This window comes from Gracilinanus agilis, chromosome 6, assembly GCF_016433145.1.
Source record: "Gracilinanus agilis isolate LMUSP501 chromosome 6, AgileGrace, whole genome shotgun sequence".
Taxonomy (NCBI): domain Eukaryota; kingdom Metazoa; phylum Chordata; class Mammalia; order Didelphimorphia; family Didelphidae; genus Gracilinanus; species Gracilinanus agilis.
In genome coordinates this window covers 287864679-287881165 of record NC_058135.1, presented here as the reverse complement: position 1 = coordinate 287881165, position 16487 = coordinate 287864679, and the positions used below count along the sequence as shown (strand labels likewise).

The 16487-nt window shown below is 62.9% G+C and overlaps 1 protein-coding gene across 3 annotated transcripts; it reads left to right on the top strand.

Annotated features, from left to right (window-relative positions):
- Window positions 1-3042: 3042 nt before the first annotated feature.
- On the top strand, window positions 3043-15765 carry PYGM (glycogen phosphorylase, muscle associated). 3 transcript variants are annotated; one of them, XM_044682166.1, is made up of 20 exons: window positions 3043-3376; window positions 4159-4260; window positions 4559-4637; window positions 4805-4908; window positions 5136-5267; window positions 7189-7300; window positions 7602-7684; window positions 7957-8100; window positions 8512-8604; window positions 9131-9277; window positions 9384-9547; window positions 10021-10135; window positions 10832-10933; window positions 11282-11429; window positions 13004-13062; window positions 13273-13414; window positions 13838-14045; window positions 14620-14754; window positions 15262-15328; window positions 15421-15765. In XM_044682166.1, exons 1-20 carry the CDS (start codon window positions 3134-3136, stop codon window positions 15568-15570), a joined length of 2529 nt encoding a protein of 842 aa, XP_044538101.1. In that variant the 5' UTR covers window positions 3043-3133; the 3' UTR covers window positions 15571-15765. The 3 variants fall into 3 exon arrangements, with proteins under 3 accessions (XP_044538101.1, XP_044538102.1, XP_044538103.1); XM_044682167.1 differs by lacking the exon at window positions 4159-4260; XM_044682168.1 differs by lacking the exons at window positions 4159-4260; window positions 4559-4637 and having other exon boundaries at window positions 4888-4908.
- Window positions 15766-16487: the final 722 nt, after the last annotated feature.

Genomic DNA, 16487 nt, shown 5'->3' with positions numbered 1-16487 from the left:
GTCTTGGCAGAGAAAGGTGCCGTGTGGTAGGGCCTGGCGGCCCACACCCAGGACCATGAACCTCTGTAGGGACCCATCTGGGCACCAGAGGTTAGAGAGGCAGGGCAGGATGAGAAGGGATTGTGGGTCTGGAGTTCGAATCCACCTCATGGCTACGGGACCTTGGATACGGTGTTCTCCGGGGCCTGTAAGACAGGGATTGGTCTAGCTCTAGAGTGGTTTCTCTTTTTGCCCCAGTTATACAAATGGTTGGAATGCTTGTGCCAGGGGATGGTGACAATTCTGGAGGCCTTTTTGGGGTCCGGGCAGGATCTTGAAAAGCAAAGACAGCTTTGGGCCTGTTGGGGGGAGGGAAAGGAGCTGAACAAAGAAGAGGCCGTTTAGGCATTCAGGGGGTAGGGAGTGCCAGCGCTGGGGAGTCTCCTGGGCACCAACTTTAGCAGAAGGACTGAGTGTCCACAGTGCTTGGGAGAGGTGGACCCCTCTCTCGTCTAGAACCCCCAGTTCTGAGCCCTGGGATCCACGGGGGAGGCGGCTGGGATTGGGATTTCCACACAGTTCATGTATGAATGTCCTCTCCTCCCGGCCCAGAGTGCGGCCCTCTGGCCACATGCTTCAGGTGCCTTAGCCTGTGTCTCCCAAAAACCCATCAGAGAAGCCCAGCGAGGCTGTATGTTTTCTTGAATTTATAATCTCAAGATGGAAAACAGGCCCCGGTGTAGGGACTCGGTTCCTCAGACCCTGGATAAGGCCACATCTTGTCCTCCTAGTCTTCTATCCAAGGCATGAAGGCATGCGAGGCTCTAAGAATGTTGATGGGGGTGGGGGGTGTCCCTATTGCCTGGAACAGAAGACCCCCCCCCAGAGCCTGACACCCCCAGGGGCTTGCTAGCTAGGGAGATGCAGCTTTACCTTCTCGGTGGGCCTGGGATGGCTCTCGCCCTCACTGACCCCTCAAGGTGCTGTCCAGGTGCCCCTCCTCCGGGATTTAGACCCGACATGATAGCCAACCACCCCCACACTCCCATTTTACAGGTGAGAAGACGGGTTCCTTCAAGGCTCTTCCCCCCTCAAGTGAGCAGAGCCCCCAGTGCTTTGAGACTGAACCGCCTTAGGAAGCATGGAACGTCCCTGCACGGCGGAGGATGGCCGGTCTTGGCCTTCATTAAAGGAAGTCTGGGGTCCCGCTGCTCAGCGATGCCAGTCTGGGCCACCTGTGTACACCCAGCAGGCTGCCCCCTCCCTGGCAGACGGGACCTTCCTCGGCCACCAAAGCGGGAAGCGTGCTTGGGATCTTCTGGCCCAGCCAGGCCCAGGCTCATCTCATTTTGGCCGTGGAGCCAGGCACGGCGCCGGCCCTCACGGGGCTTCTGTTGGCCGGAGAAACTGTACGCTTGGGGGAGGAGGCTGAGGGGGACTTGGTGTAGACTCTCGGCGGGGAGCTGGAGGTCCAAGTGTCCGAGGGGGAGGAAGGTCTGGGGATGGAATGGCCTATAGAGACAAATGCTGCTGGAGAGGAGGCAATGGAGACGGGGGAAAGGATGAGAAAGGGGGTCGGAGGAGGGCCAAGGCTGCATTCACGGACAAGAGGAAAGAGGGTGGGCTGGCATTTCACTTTTCAGGGCCGTCTCCTGCCCTCTTACAGCATCATAAGGCTTCGAGGGCCCTGAGGGATCGGTTTCTCCAATCCCCTTTTCCTACAGATGAGGAAACTGAGGCCAGAAGGGGCCCGAGAGGTCCTCTAGACCCTCCCCCTTCGGCTCCCAAAGGAGGCAGATGTCCGGAGCAGGAGGGGAAGGGACTAGCCCAAGGACAGCTCCCTTTCTGCCTCCCTGCTGCCCCTCTTGCAGGCTGGGCTGCTCATCTCCCAAAATAACAGCACTCAGGGCCCCTCGCCTCAAAGGGCAAAATGAAGAGGAGTGGGAGTGCCGGGCGGCGGCAGCTGCGCTCGCCTGTCTGACCATAACGGGACAGGAGCGCCGTGGCGACGCGGCTTGCCTGAAAGGTCACGGGCTTCGGGACTCGACGTTCTGGAGGAACGAGTGGCACCAGCTGGCCCAGAGGGCGAGCACGACCCCCGGTGGGGCCCGCGCTGGTGGCAGGGATGCTCTGGGCTCCCCGCCTCGGCCCGGCAGGACTACGCTTCCCAGGATCCCTGCCTGGGAGGAGGCGGCCCGGCTGGCGGGCACAGCTGTAACCGGACCCTCCTCTCTGAAGGTCACTATTTCGGGCCTTCTTGAAGGACAGCAACAGGGGGAGGGGGGGGCTCTCTTTTCAAAACATGTTTTCGGTTAGGCCGATGGACTCTGGTTCACCCCAAGACTCCTGCCCAGCCCGTGTCCCCCCGGCCTCCAGAACACCCTTCCACGGCCTGCCCTGCTCCCTCTGCCTGGGCTTGGTCTCTAAAGACCCGAGTTCTAGGGCTGGCTCTGCCTTGTGACTAAGTGGGCCCCTTCCCTGCTCAAGGTCTCAGTATTCTCTTCTGAAGAATGGGGACGATCATCCTCGAAGCCTCTGCTTCGGGGCTGTTAGGCAAAATGGGACATGTGGGACAGACTATCGGGTCCTCTTCTGGGCAGGCTGGGCAGAGGAGTCCAAAGAGAACTTGGGTTAAATCCGGGCCCTGCTTGGCGCAGCCTCCCTTTTCTCATCTGTAAAATGGGGACGGAGTCCCTGTAGGCATTATTCCAGGGCGTGCAGGTCTCCCTTGGGCCCAATCTGGGAGCTCCTCCTCCCACTCCTTGGCCATCCTGACCTCCCAAGCTGCTCCCTCTCCGCCCCTCTGGCCAGGAAACACTGGACAAAACAACCCAAAGCTGTTTCCTCCCTCCCCGGCCCCTGGTGGGCTTCCCTGGGGGAGGCCTGCCTGGAGGAAGTGGGCCGCTTGGGGAGGGACAGTAGGGCCAGCTGCCCGTGCTCATGCCCAAAATAACTCGGGCACCCACACGATCTGCAGCCGCAGGGGGCGGGGAAGCCGGACGCGGCTCATGCATAATGCAGCAGGCCAGGCCTTAAAGCCCGGCCAGCCGGCCCCCCGCCACTCCCTGGGTTGGAGGCCCCGGGCAGACGCCACCTGTCCCCGCGCCCCGCCGTGCCAGGCTCCCTCTGCCAGCCCCGGCCCCCAGCCGCCGCCATGTCTCGGCCTCTGTCCGACCACGAGAAGCGCAAACAGATCAGCGTGCGCGGCCTGGCCGGTGTGGAGAATGTGTCCGACCTGAAGAAGAACTTCAACCGGCATCTCCACTTCACCCTGGTCAAGGACCGCAACGTGGCCACCCCCCGAGACTACTACTTCGCCCTGGCCCACACCGTGCGCGACCACCTGGTGGGCCGCTGGATTCGCACCCAGCAGCATTACTACGAGAAGGACCCCAAGGTGACCGGGGGCCGGGGCCCGGCCGGGAGGTGGGGAGGCCCAGGAGAGCCAGAGGCCGGAGGGCCCATCCCCAGAGAGCCTTAGGGCCTGTCCAAGGTCCCCCAGCCCATTCCTCGAAGCCGGGTGGGGACTCTGGGGTGACGAGACCTGGGTTCGAAGCTCCCTCCACCCCCCATTAGCCGTGGGCTGGCCCCTTCTCAGCTCCCTCTGCTAAGCCCCAGGGACCCTCTGGGGGCCTTAGTCTCCCTCCTGTGAAATGAGGGGCCACTTCCAGCCTGGCAGCCCTGGGGAGGGCCTGGGGGCGAGACTCGGACCTCGAGGCTCCAGGGGTCTCCCGTTGGGGTGAGGGGGGCCAGGAGAGGGCCAGAGGGGACCCCGAGGCCAGCCTCGGTGTCAGGTGGGGCTGGCTGCCCCGGCTTTGGCCCTGAGCCAGAGGGACGCATGGGAGGAGTCGTGTCTCGGGAAGCAGCTGCCTCCCCCCAGGGTGCCAGAATCGGGTATCAGGGGTCACCCGCAAAGGTCAGAAACATAACACGCCTCAGGCCTGGAGGGAGGAGGGAGTCGGAGCAGAAGCCAGGCTGCCCCCTCCGGGCAGGCCAGAGCCTGGGCACCTGAGGGGGCACCTGGGGAGCTGAGCTGCTGCGCCGGGACAGCGGGGAGGGAAAGGCTGCTTCTCTGCCAGGGCACACCTGGGCATGGACCCACCTGGCAGGGAAAGAGAGGAGGGCCTGGCAGGCAGGGAGGATGAATGGAGACCAGCCCCTGCCTCCGGGTCCCCTCAGCGCATCTACTACCTCTCCCTGGAGTTCTACATGGGCCGAACCCTGCAGAACACCATGGTGAACCTGGGCCTGGAGAACGCCTGTGATGAGGCCACGTACCAGGTATCCTGGGGGGATGGGACATGGGAATGGAGGCGAAGCCCTGAGGGGGGCTGAGGGGATACTCTGGGGGCTGAGGGGACCCTGAGGAGCTAAGGGGCCTCTGAGGGGGCTGAGGGGACACTCTGGGGGCTGAGGGGACCCTGAGGGGGCACTCTGAGGCCCTGGGTTCGAGGGGATGCTCTCAGGGCTGAGGAGGTCATTGGGAGGAGCTGAGGGAATGCTCATCCTCCAGGGACCTGGGCAAAGGTCTCCATTAGCCCTCCCCATCCTGACTCCCCTTCACCTCTGTCCCCTCCAGCTGGGTTTGGACATGGAGGAGCTGGAGGAAATAGAAGAAGATGCCGGCCTGGGGAATGGGGGCCTGGGTCGCCTGGCTGGTGAGTGGGCTGTGGGGCTGGACCCAGGGGCCGGGTGGGAAGCAGAAGATCAGGACCCTGCAGAATGGGCATAATGATACCCCCTCCGTCCCATGCCTCTGGGGTGGGGGCCCAGGGGGTCTCAGGGGCTCTGCCAGGCTGGGCCCAAAGTGGTGGCTCTTTTCCAGCCTGCTTCCTGGACTCCATGGCCACCCTGGGCTTGGCTGCCTATGGCTACGGGATTCGGTACGAGTTTGGGATTTTCAACCAGAAGATCAGTGGGGGCTGGCAGGTGAGGGGGACCCCTGGGTGCACCCCTGACTGTGGGGCACTTTCTCCAGCCTTCTCATCTCCCCAACCCGCTTTGTGCTTCCCCCCATCTCCCCAGCCCCATGTAGCTTTGGCGTCCGGCCGAGGGAAGACGTCTCTGGGAGGGGATGGGCCCAGAATGCCCTTGCCCCGTCTGACCGCATCCCTTGGGGGCTCTGTCCCACCCCGCCCCCTTCTGCCCCACATCAGATGGAGGAGGCCGATGACTGGCTGCGCTACGGCAACCCTTGGGAGAAAGCCCGGCCCGAGTTCACGCTGCCCGTCCATTTCTATGGCCGAGTGGAGCACAGCAACCAGGGCGCCAAGTGGGTGGATACCCAGGTAAGCCAGGCGCAGGGGCTTGTGGGCCCGGGCAACAACAGAAAGGTGCTGCGGGTCATCCGTCGGAGCCTCAGAGACAGAAGAGAAAGGTTCAAAGGCGGCGGGCACCCGGCGTACCCCGGGCTCTTCGGGGTGGTTTTGGCATTAAAAGCGTCCCCTTCCCCTTCCCCTTGTGGTAGGTCTGGTCTAATTCATGCTTCACTTGTCAAAAAGGCCTGAGTTCAAATCCCTCCTCTGAAACCAAGTTGGGTGCCCCGGAGCAATTGACTTGCCCATTTGGGTCTTCCATCCTATGAAAGGGCTGATGCGGGCGGCTTCCGAGGGCCTTTCCAGCTCTCAGTCTGGGCCCCCAGGACAAGTTTTTCCTGAGTCCTTTTAGGGTGCCCCTCTAGTACTGCACCGGCCCAGCAGCCACGGGAGCTCTGGGCCCCCCAAGTTTACGGCGTAATTGGGGTGAGAGGAAGGACCTGGAGTGAGGAGCCCCTGGTGCGTAATGGTCAGCCCTCAGGATGTAGCATCTCCCCATGGCCGGCCAGAGAAGCCCACCGAGCACTAGTGATAAGGCCCGGCATCCTGGGTGGGGGCGTCCCACAGTCTCTTACGTATTGTTGTGAGGAAGATTAGATTAGGTATGAACGGATCATTTGAAATCCCCATTTGTGCCGTGGGGCCAGGCGTCCCGAAAGGCTGCTCGTTAGCTATTGACCATCCCGTCCTTTCTTATTAACTGCTGGCGGCCAGGCTGCAGCCCATTCATCACGGGCCTGGGAGAATTGATCCTAACTAGCTGTGGTCAGTCTCCGAAGGCTTCGCCGACCACCAGTTGACCCCAGTTCCTGAGCGGGGGCACGAGGGAAGCAGAGGAAAGGACCGCGGGCTGGGTGTCAGGGAACCCGAGTTTGAGACCTGATCTCCTGCTTACTTGTCTGAATGAGCCTGGCCAAGTCACCTGCCCTCCCAGGCCTCAGTTTCCCCATCTGTACAGCCAGTCTCAGATGACCTCTAAGGCCCCTCCCGGCTCTGGCTTTGGGGCTCCCCATCGTCCCCTTTGGGACTCCCGGAGGGAAGGACGAGAGGTCTTCGGGGCCAGAGCTGGTCATCAGGGAGGACATCTGGAAACTTGCAGACCCCCGTCTCCATCCCAGCAGATGGATGGGAGAGTTGGTTTGGAAGGGACCCCCGTAGAGTCTTTAGAACCTGCCGTGCGAGAAGCACCTTCCATTGATCTCCTCCCTGGAGCCCCGCCATAACCCTGGGATGGGGGGGTTATTATTACCCTCATTTTGCAGATGAGGAGACTGAGGCTAAGACAAGCCCAATGACTTGTCTCCGGGGTCAGTCGGGCGACAAGTATATATTACGGGCACAGAGCTGGGCACTGGGAATGCCAAGAAAGGCAAAAGGAAGTCCTTGCCCTCAAGTCCAAGCGCCCAGGCTAACGGAGGAAAGGACGCATGAACAAGTAGATTCCCATGTGGGGTCACCCCCCAAAACCATAAATCTAAAAAATGTGCTAGCATTTTGGGGATACTCCGCGCCCCGTCTAAGTGGGAGGAACCCTTAGAGGGAAGCTTGGGGGATGAAGGTGGCACCGGCCAAGATCAGGGAGCCGGGCCGAGCCCGAGCCCAGAACTCTGCCCACTCGTCCTCTCTAAGTATGTGGAGGCGTCGGGGCCCAGAGAGGGGCTCTCACTGTCTCGTCGTGCAGGGGCCCAAGCTTAGCCCTTGACGTTGGGGGGAGATGAGCCCCCGCTTCTTGACACCCATCAGAGGCTTAGAAGCTTGCCCGGGGCTGAAGGGCTTTAGGAAATGGCGAGGATCCGGCGGGGCGAGCCCTGCCGGTGTAGAGAAGCCAGGCCAGCTTTGGAGGTGGGGGCGTCTCGCCGGCCCCCCCAGCCCCCTGACCCTCTCTGGCCCCCAGGTGGTGCTGGCTATGCCCTACGACACCCCCGTGCCTGGTTATCGCAACAACACGGTGAACACCATGCGCTTGTGGTCCGCCAAGGCCCCCAATGACTTTAACCTCAAAGACTGTGAGTTCCCCGCGGCCGCCCTCCCGCCCGTCCCCTTCCCCCCTTCCTCCTCCAGGGACCACCAAGGCCAGCAGCCCTGCCCAGGCCTCTCCTCGGCTGCTCCCCCCCCCCCCCCATCAGGCCACATGCCCCACGTGGGCACCCTGGGGTGCTGGGCCCCCTTCTCATGTCTTCCTGACAGACACCCACAAACTTAGTCCCCAGACCAGCTGCAGGAAGTTGGGGCGTGGGGTGGGTTGGGGAAAGAGGGGGGTCCTTTGTCAACAACAGGATATTTCCATCCCCTCCGTGCTTCCTGAAGTCAACGTGGGTGGCTACATCCAGGCCGTGCTGGACAGGAATCTGGCCGAGAACATCTCTCGGGTCCTGTACCCCAACGACAATGTGAGTCCCGCCACGGCCGGAGGCTCCCTACACAGACCCGGACACGGTGGCTGTGGGACGTGGGTGCAAAGCAAAGAGGAAGCCAAGCCCGAGTGGGGCCAGAGCGCTTGGGGAGCAGAGGGGGACGGGGCTGGCTGGGGAAGGGGGTCCGTGCGGACGTGAGCCCCGAGGAGCGCCAAGGCTTAGCTGGAGAAGGGGACGAGACGCCCGCTGCGGCCGGGCCTGCCCTTCCACCCCGGGCTCCCCTGACCGCGGCTCCCCGCTGCCCCCAGTTCTTCGAAGGGAAGGAGCTTCGCCTAAAGCAGGAGTACTTCGTGGTCGCCGCGACCCTCCAGGACATCATCCGTCGCTTCAAGTCCTCCAAGTTCGGCTCCCGAGACCCCGTGCGCACCAGCTTCGATGCCTTCCCAGACAAGGTGCCGCCTTGCTGGCTCCCGGGGCGACGCCTTCTTGGGGCCTGGGAGGGCCCCCCGGCCATGGAGGCCTTCCTCAAAGTCCTGGACCGCCAGGGGTTGGAGGCTGTCTTGTGGGGTCCGGGGGGACTCTCCCTCCCATCAGGGTCAGAGCCCCGTTTCCCATCTCTGGGGTCCCCCAAGTCTGGGGCGCTCGTCCTCCTCTCTGACCGTGTGGGATCCCGGCTCGGCAGCCTCCCTCTCTCCCTCTGGATGGCCCCGTAGGCTGCGGTTGGTCCCGTTCTCCCCCTTACTGGCAGCAGCATCCCCGAGGGCCGGGATCATGGCATTTTGGGCCAGCTCAGAACCGAAAGTGCTGAACTGGCAGGGAGGGACCTCGGGGCTGACGCTGCCTGCTCGTGGCGTCTCTCCCAGGTGGCCATCCAGCTGAACGACACCCACCCATCCTTGGCCATCCCCGAGTTAATGAGGATTCTGGTGGATCTGGAGAAACTGGACTGGGATAAGGTAATGCAGTTGATGTAGGGGAGACACGTGACCCTTCCCCAGGCCCGCGAGAGCCCCGCTGCCCAATGGTTAGCGCCTCTCCCTTTCCCAGCTGTCTGGGTTCGTTCCTCTGTGGACAGAAGTGCTCAGGGTTCTGCTGGAGGCTCCTCGGGGCGGTGAGCCGGACCCCTTCTCTTACCGTGCGGGAAGGACAGACTCCCTCACGTCATCACACGGGACACGTTTGGGATTCACGTCCCTGTCGATCCCCTTCCTGCTGGCCATGGCGTAGCCCCATTGTACGGGGGTCTGGGGGCCGAGGTTCGGGGGTGACGCTCCCCCTTTCCTTTCGCAGGCCTGGGGGCCGAGGTTCGGGGGTGACGCTCCCCCTTTCCTTTCGCAGGCCTGGGGGCCGAGGTTCGGGGGTGACGCTCCCCCTTTCCTTTCACGGGCCTGGGGGCCGAGGTTCGGGGGTGACGCTCCCCCTTTCCTTTCGCGGGCCTGGGGGCCGAGGTTCGGGGGTGACGCTCCCCCTTTCCTTTTGCAGGCCTGGGACGTGACGGTGAGGACGTGCGCCTACACCAACCACACGGTGCTGCCCGAGGCCCTGGAGCGCTGGCCGGTGCACCTCATGGAGGCCCTGCTGCCGCGGCACCTGCAGATCATCTACGAGATCAACCAGAGGTTCCTCAACGTGAGGCCGGGGCCGGGCCTGGGGTGGGGGAGCCGACGAGCGGGGCCTCGTCCGGGAGGCTCCGGCTCCCGCGGGCTCAGCGCCTACCTTCCGCGTTCCTCGGCAGCGGGTGGCCGCGGCGTACCCCGGGGACATGGACCGACTGCGGCGCATGTCGCTGGTAGAGGAGGGCGGGGTGAAGAGGATCAACATGGCCCACCTCTGCATCGCCGGCTCCCATGCGGTCAATGGGGTGGCCCGAATCCACTCCGAGATCCTCAAGAAAACCATGTGAGTGACTGGGGGCCGCTGGATGGCTCAGTGGATGGAGAGGCAGGCCTAGAGACGGGAGGTCCAGCTGGGTGACCCTGGGCAAGTCACCTGACCCCCATCACCTAGCCCTGTAACAAATAAAATTAATGTAGAAGGATATATACATATAAAATATTAGGGTTTGAAAAAAAAGAAAAAGAAAACCTTGTGAGTGCCCCCCACCCCCATCCTCTGTGGGGCTCCCCAGAGACTCCCAGAACCTGACCAGGCCCTGACCACTGGGCTGCCCTGCCCTCCAGGCCCCCTGCCCCCCTCAAGGCCTCAGGTCTGACAGGGGTCGGGCAATGCCCAGGCCTGGCTCTGCCCCTGCCTTGCTCTGGGACCTCCAAAGAGCCCTTTCCTTCTGGGGCTCAGGCTGCACCTCTGGAAGGAGCTCCCTGGCTGCTCCCGGCTCTGGCCACGCTCCTCCTCCTCTCCTCCCTGCTCTTTAGCTTTAAGGATTTCTACGAACTGGAGCCCCACAAGTTCCAGAACAAAACCAATGGGATCACCCCGAGGCGCTGGCTGGTGCTGTGCAACCCGGGCCTGGCCGAGGTCATTGCAGAGGTGAGGGGGCGGCGATGCGGGGGAGGGGACCCAAGCCTGCCCAGAGGGAGCCGGCTGCTGGCAGAGGAGACCCCCATCACCCCCAGTCGTAGGTCCCGGAGAGCTGGGGGGAGCTTCGGGAAAGGGAACATCAGAGCCCTAGAACAGGGACTGTCCGAGGCAGGAGGGCCCTCAGAGGTCATGCCCTTGGAACCTTTCCTTGACAAATGAGAGAATTGAGTCCCAGAGAGGGCAGGTGACTTGCCCAAGGCCACACAGCGGGTTCTCAGCGGCCTCGCCAGGGCTCATTAGTGTGTGCTTAGGGACCCAACGCTCCCATGTGGTCCAGGTGGGAGGCTTTGCTGGAGGCTGGAGGTCAGGGGCTGGGCCTGCCCTGGGGCTCTGGAGAGGCCACTGCCGGGGATGAGGCCTGCACTGAGGAGGCGGGGGAGGAGGAGGGTGCGGGGCCCCAGTGGAGGCTCAGACCTCGCTCCTTCCTCGTAGAGATTATTCCCACATGGAATAGCTATTTCTCTGTTTCCACATCTGTAAGTGAATGCCGGCTCCTTGGATGGACTGTGAGCTCCCCAAGGGCAGGAAGGGCTCCCCATTGTCTCCGGGTCCCCACTTTCTCGCCCAGGCCCCAGCACCCAGGAAGTGCTTCCTCCCTGCTCGTCGGCAGTGGGGTGATGGGGTCCCTCCCCTGTGCCCCCACAGAGGATCGGGGAGGACTACATCTCCGACTTGGACCAGCTCCGAAAGCTCTTGTCCTACGTGGATGACGAGGCCTTCATCCGGGATGTGGCCAAGGTCAAGCAGGTGAGCCTCCAGGAGAGGAATGCTGGGAGGAGGGTGGCGGGGATGGGAGGAAACAGAACTTTAGTGCCATCCATAAGGCCTTCCTTGTGCCAGACACAGTGCTGGGCAGGGGGATGCCCCAATGCCCCACAGCCCAGGCTCTGCCCTCAAGAGCTCATGGTCTAACATGGTGGGGTCAAGGCAGAGGCTGATGAGGGCACAGGACAAGTGGGCCATAGGGACGCAGACTTAGGTCGGGGGCGGGGGGAATCCTGGAGGGCTTCCCTGGGGTAGTGGCACCTGAGTCGGCCCTAAAAAGCGAGCTCAGGGGCCTGAGCAGAGACCCTGAGCCCTTGGGCCTCCCCACAGGAAAACAAGCTGAAGTTTGCTGCGTACCTGGAGCGAGAGTACCATGTGCACATCAATCCCAGCTCGCTGTTTGACGTCCAGGTGAAGAGGATCCATGAGTACAAGCGGCAGCTTCTCAACTGTCTCCACGTGATCACCATGTACAATCGTGAGCACCGGCCCCCTCCCCGTCTCCCCCACCTTCTGTTGATCTGTCGGTCAGGCAGGCGGTCAACAACCTCTCTGTGCTGCGTGCCAGCCACAGAGGCAAAAGCCCAGACAAGCAGGCCCTGCCCTCAGATGCTGGGCAACATGCAGGGCTTTACCAAGGGGAGAAGGAGGATGGGGGGGCGATGAGGAAAGGCCTCCCCCAGGCTGAGTTTGAAAGGAATATAATAATGGTTATAGAGAATTCCAAGTCCTGAACTTGGAGAGGGAAGAACGAGGCCCCAATCCTACCTCTGAGGCGTGCTAACTGTGTGATGTAAGCAGGGGATTTCAACTGGCCCAGACTGCTTAGCTCGGTGACCCTGGACAAGTCACTTCACCCCTTTTGCTTAGCTTTTGCCCTTCTTTCTAAGCGTTGCCAGGAGGAAGGAAGGTAAAGGTTTAAAAAAGACTCAGTTTCCTCCTCTGGAAAAAGTTGGGATAATAATCCGAGCATCAGGCCTCTCCTTCTCAGAGCTAAGGGCTGGCTGCTCTTCCTGGACACTGATAATGAGAGGGATGAACCCCCTGTGGGAATGACACTGGGGGAAACCGGGACCAGCAAGGCACGACTGTGTGGCCCTGTTTAGACTGGGGCATGGGCTGGAGGGAAAGCTTAGGGCAGGAGAACCAACCCCGGGTTCAGGTGTCGGCTGTGTTTCTCTGAGCCTCAGTTTATCATCTGTAAGATGGGTATGGGGCATCCACATGACTGACCTCACTGAGGTATCCAGGGGAAAAGCCTAGAGAAGCCAATAAGTGGGAGCCCATTCCTCGGAAGAGTTGGGGCCCAACAAAGGGAAGGTCAAATGAGGCAGAGTGTGGGTGGAGCTGGGGACACACAAGCCCAGCAGCAGGGCCTTGGGCCAAGAGGAAGGAAAGGCTGGGGAGCCAACGGAGGCTTTCCCTGGCCTCCAGCTGGTCTCCAGAGGCCTGGGGGCCAAAGAAGGAGGGGCATGGCAGAGATTTAGGGCCTCCCCTGTGGGGAGCAGAAGCAGCCTCTATATCATTAATGGAGAGGTGACTCATGGGGCACGGGGGGAGGCGGGGGAGTCCCAGGGGCTCCCTCTGGCCTGGCACCCTGGGGAAACGCACTGCCACTGCCCCACATTCTCTGGGAGGAGCCGTTCGGTCCTTCCCGTGTCCTGGGAGAAGGGAGGGAGGCCAAGAAGGCCCGAAGGCAGATACAGTTAGTGGTCCTTGGCAGAAGAACAGGGCGGAGGGAGGGATCCAGGCCACACCTGTTGGAGGGAAGTGAAGAGAACCCGAGTTGTCGCTGGGCAGCACTTCCCGTGTGGCCCTTTACAAATGGGGAAACCAAGGCCTGGAGTGGTGCCCACGACAGGTCAGGCTTGATGGATTTCTTTGACTCCAGGACTATTTTCCCGGGATATCTCGGGGCGCCTGGACGGGCCTGACCAGGGCAGGAGGAAGGCACGGGCTGAGGTTCCGGTCCCTCTCTTTGGGCCGCCCAGCCTTGGAGTCGGGGCCAGCTGGAGACTCTGACCCTGGCTCTGCCCGGCTCTTTCTCCCTAGGTATTAAGAAGGAGCCCAACAAATTCTTCGTCCCTCGGACAGTGATGATTGGGGGGAAGGTGAGCCCCCACTGTGGAGGGAAGGGGCCGGGCGGTGGGTCCAGTTCCTTTGGCCCTCAGAGGTCGGCACTGCCATGGAGGACAACTTTGGGGCCCCCAGTGGCTGCGTCCTGGAAGGCAGTGAGAAAAGCCGGCAGGAGGCTCTGGCTTCCCCGGGAAGGCTGCTCTGGGGCCCGCCTGGGTCTCTGAGCCCAAGGTCTCCTCCTCCAGGCAGCCCCTGGTTATCACATGGCTAAGATGATCATCAAACTCATCACTTCCATCGGGGACGTAGTCAACAACGACCCTGTGGTTGGGGACCGGCTCAAAGTGATCTTCCTGGAGAATTACCGAGTTTCATTGGCCGAGAAAGGTCTATGCCCGGGAAGGGGAGGGGGTCTCTTACTGGGGATGAAACTGGAGCCCCGAGACCTCTGGGGGTCTGGCCGGGCCCCCCCGAGCCAGGACTCCAAGGCCCCCGGGTGTCCTCGGCACCAAAGCTGGGCCTCTTCCCCTTGGCTCTGGGCTGCCATCAAGTCCCTCCTGCGCAGGACAGCCCGTCAGGTCCTGGCGGGGGCTCCTCGCGCCCCCCGAGGCCGCTCAGCATCCTGACTGTGCCGCCCTTCGAGGCCTTCTCCATCAGTAGGCGCAGGGCCCGGCTCGGCCCCGGCAGCTCCTGGGAGGAGAGTCTCCCTTGGGTGCAGAGCGGCCACTCGGTGGCTCCGAGGCCTACAGATGCCCCCTCTGGCCGGGGGCGGCATCCCGTGATCGGCTCGTCTCCCTGCTCTCCCCCCAGTGATCCCGGCTTCGGACCTCTCCGAGCAGATCTCCACGGCGGGCACAGAGGCGTCGGGCACTGGCAACATGAAGTTCATGCTTAATGGGGCGCTGACCATCGGCACCATGGATGGGGCGAATGTGGAGATGGCCGAGGAGGCCGGAGAGGAGAACTTCTTCATTTTCGGAATGAGGGTGGAGGACGTAGACCGCCTAGACCAGAGAGGGTACGGGGAGGCCCGAGGTCACCTCGGAGGCCTCGAATGCCAGGGTTAGAAGTGGGGACTCCAAGCAAGTTGGCGCCGGGGTGGGAGGGCCTTCCCAGATACATGACGAGGTGTACGTGGGGGGCCCCCGTGGCAGGAGAGGTCAGCGGCCGGGAGACCAGGCAGGAGGTGGCCAGGGGTGGGACCGCTGTCCAGGCCTGGCGCTGGTGACCCCGAGGTCTGAGCAGGGTGCCTGGGAGAAGGTCGCTGCCCTTGACAGAAATGGGGAAGTTGGGCAGAAGGGCAGGATTGGGGGGAAGAGGAAGGATCAATCCCAATTTGTAAGTTTAAGGGGGCAGCAGGCTGTGCCCTCACACGCTGTGCCCCCGGCTTCACACAACAAGAGAAGGGAAGGGAAGCGAAGTCAGCCGGAGAAGTCAGGGCAGGCTTCCTGGAAGAAGGGGGCTCGGGCTTCTGCTGATGCCGTTTCCTGGGGGGTTAGAGTTTGGGGTGTCCTGGGGGCCGGGTGTCAGCACCTCCCTTGGAAGTTGGTCCAGAGAGACCCTGACCTGACCGGACGGCGGGCCTCTGACAGGTACAATGCCCAGGAATACTACGACCGCATCCCTGAGCTCCGGCAAATCATCGAGCAGCTCAGCAGCGGCTTCTTCTCTCCCAAACAGCCTGACCTGTTCAAGGACATTGTGAACATGCTCATGCACCACGACCGGTCAGCGGGGCAGGGGGCACAGTGCGGGGCTCCCCGGGGTCCTGGGCCACACCAGGGAGCTCCGTGGGGGGCGGCGGCGGGGACTCGGGCTGACGGGGTGCCTTTGTGTATGGGGGGGGCAGATGTACCACATTTGGAGTTAGGAGCTGGGTTCAAATCCCCACTCAGTCCCCAGCGGAGCTTACACAGCAGGATACCAGGTTCTGGGCCCAGAAAAATCACTGACCAGTACACGACGGCGCTGGCCCAGGCTCTTTCTTTTCTTAGCCCTTGTCTTCTGCCTTCCAGGCTACACTGGGTACTGGTTGCAAGGCTGGCAGGGCCAGGCCATGGGGGTTAAGTGACTGGTCCAGGGTCAGCCAGCTAGGAAGGGTCTGAGGCCAGATTGGAACCCAGGACCCTGGGGTCTCTCCATCTCCTGAGCCACCCGCTGCCCGGGGGGGGGGGGGGGGGGGCAGATGGGGAAGCTTTGGGTCCGCCACTGATGGAGTGTCTCTGTGCCCCCAGCTTTAAGGTCTTTGCTGACTACGAAGCCTACATCCAGTGCCAGGAGAAAGTCAGTGCCTTGTACAAGGTAAGCAGGAACTCTGGGAGGGGAGGGGGTTCTGGAGGGGGGGGCCCTGGATCGCGGGGTGGTTCCAGAGCAGCCTTCTCTGCCTTCCCTAGAACCCCCGGGAATGGACCCGCATGGTGATCAGGAACATCGCCACCTCCGGGAAGTTCTCCAGCGACCGGACCATCGCCCAGTACGCCCGGGAGATCTGGGGTGTGGAGCCGAGCCGCCAGCGCCTGGCTGCCCCTGACGAAGTGATTTGAGCACCCGGGCTCCCGAGATTTCTGGCTTCGGGGCGCTTCCAGTCCCAGCCCAAGGCCCCCCTCCACTGATGCGCCCCAAGGCTCTCCCCGGCGGCCCCTCCCTCTTATTTATATGGGCGGGGCTGGGCGCGGAGCTCTTCTTCACCTTCTGGGTGAGGATTAAAACTGCCATTAAAAGTGTCCCCCAAGGCCCGAGGGCTGCCTCTTTTGTTCCTTTCCGGCGGCGGGGTGGGGGTCCAGGGCTGGGGGAGGGGCTATTTTTAGCTCCAGGCTGGAGGGAGAGCAGCTGCAGGGTCGCGCCCCGCCCCCAGCCCCACCTCAGGGGTGACAGGTGCTCCCGGACCGAGCCCGCCCCATCTTGGTTTCGGCCGCAGCCCGGCTCCCCAGCCTCCCGCCCGCCTGGCCCAGTGCTGTGCCCATACTAGGTCCTGATCCAGGCTCCTTGCCTCCGCCCCCTCCCCTGGGACGGGCTCTCCCTCCCTGTCGGCTTCCTCAGGCCTTCCTCAGGCAGGGCGGGCCGGGGCTGGGGCGGGAGGGGTCGCGGGGTGGGGGCAGGTCTCCGGGGCCGAACCTCCGCCACCCCGGGGGCCAGGGCTGAGGGGCACGGCCAGCCCAGGCACCGCCCCCCGGAGGGCCAATGGGAGGAAGGCCGGCCCCCGAAGCCCACTGGTGGGGAGGGGCGGGAGCGCCGCGGAGCCGAGCGGGGCGCGCCCGGACCGCGCTGGGGCTTAAGGGGAGCTCTGGGGCAGGTGGTTTCGTGGGGAGGACATCGAACCCCAAACAGCCGGAAACCAAGTAACGGTTTCCCGGGCTCCCCAGCTCGCAGCCCGCAGCCCGCAGCCCTCCCTGTTCAGGCTGCCCCCGCCCCTCGGGCCCGGGTATTCCGGGCTCCTTATCGATGCTGGCTGCCCCCCCCC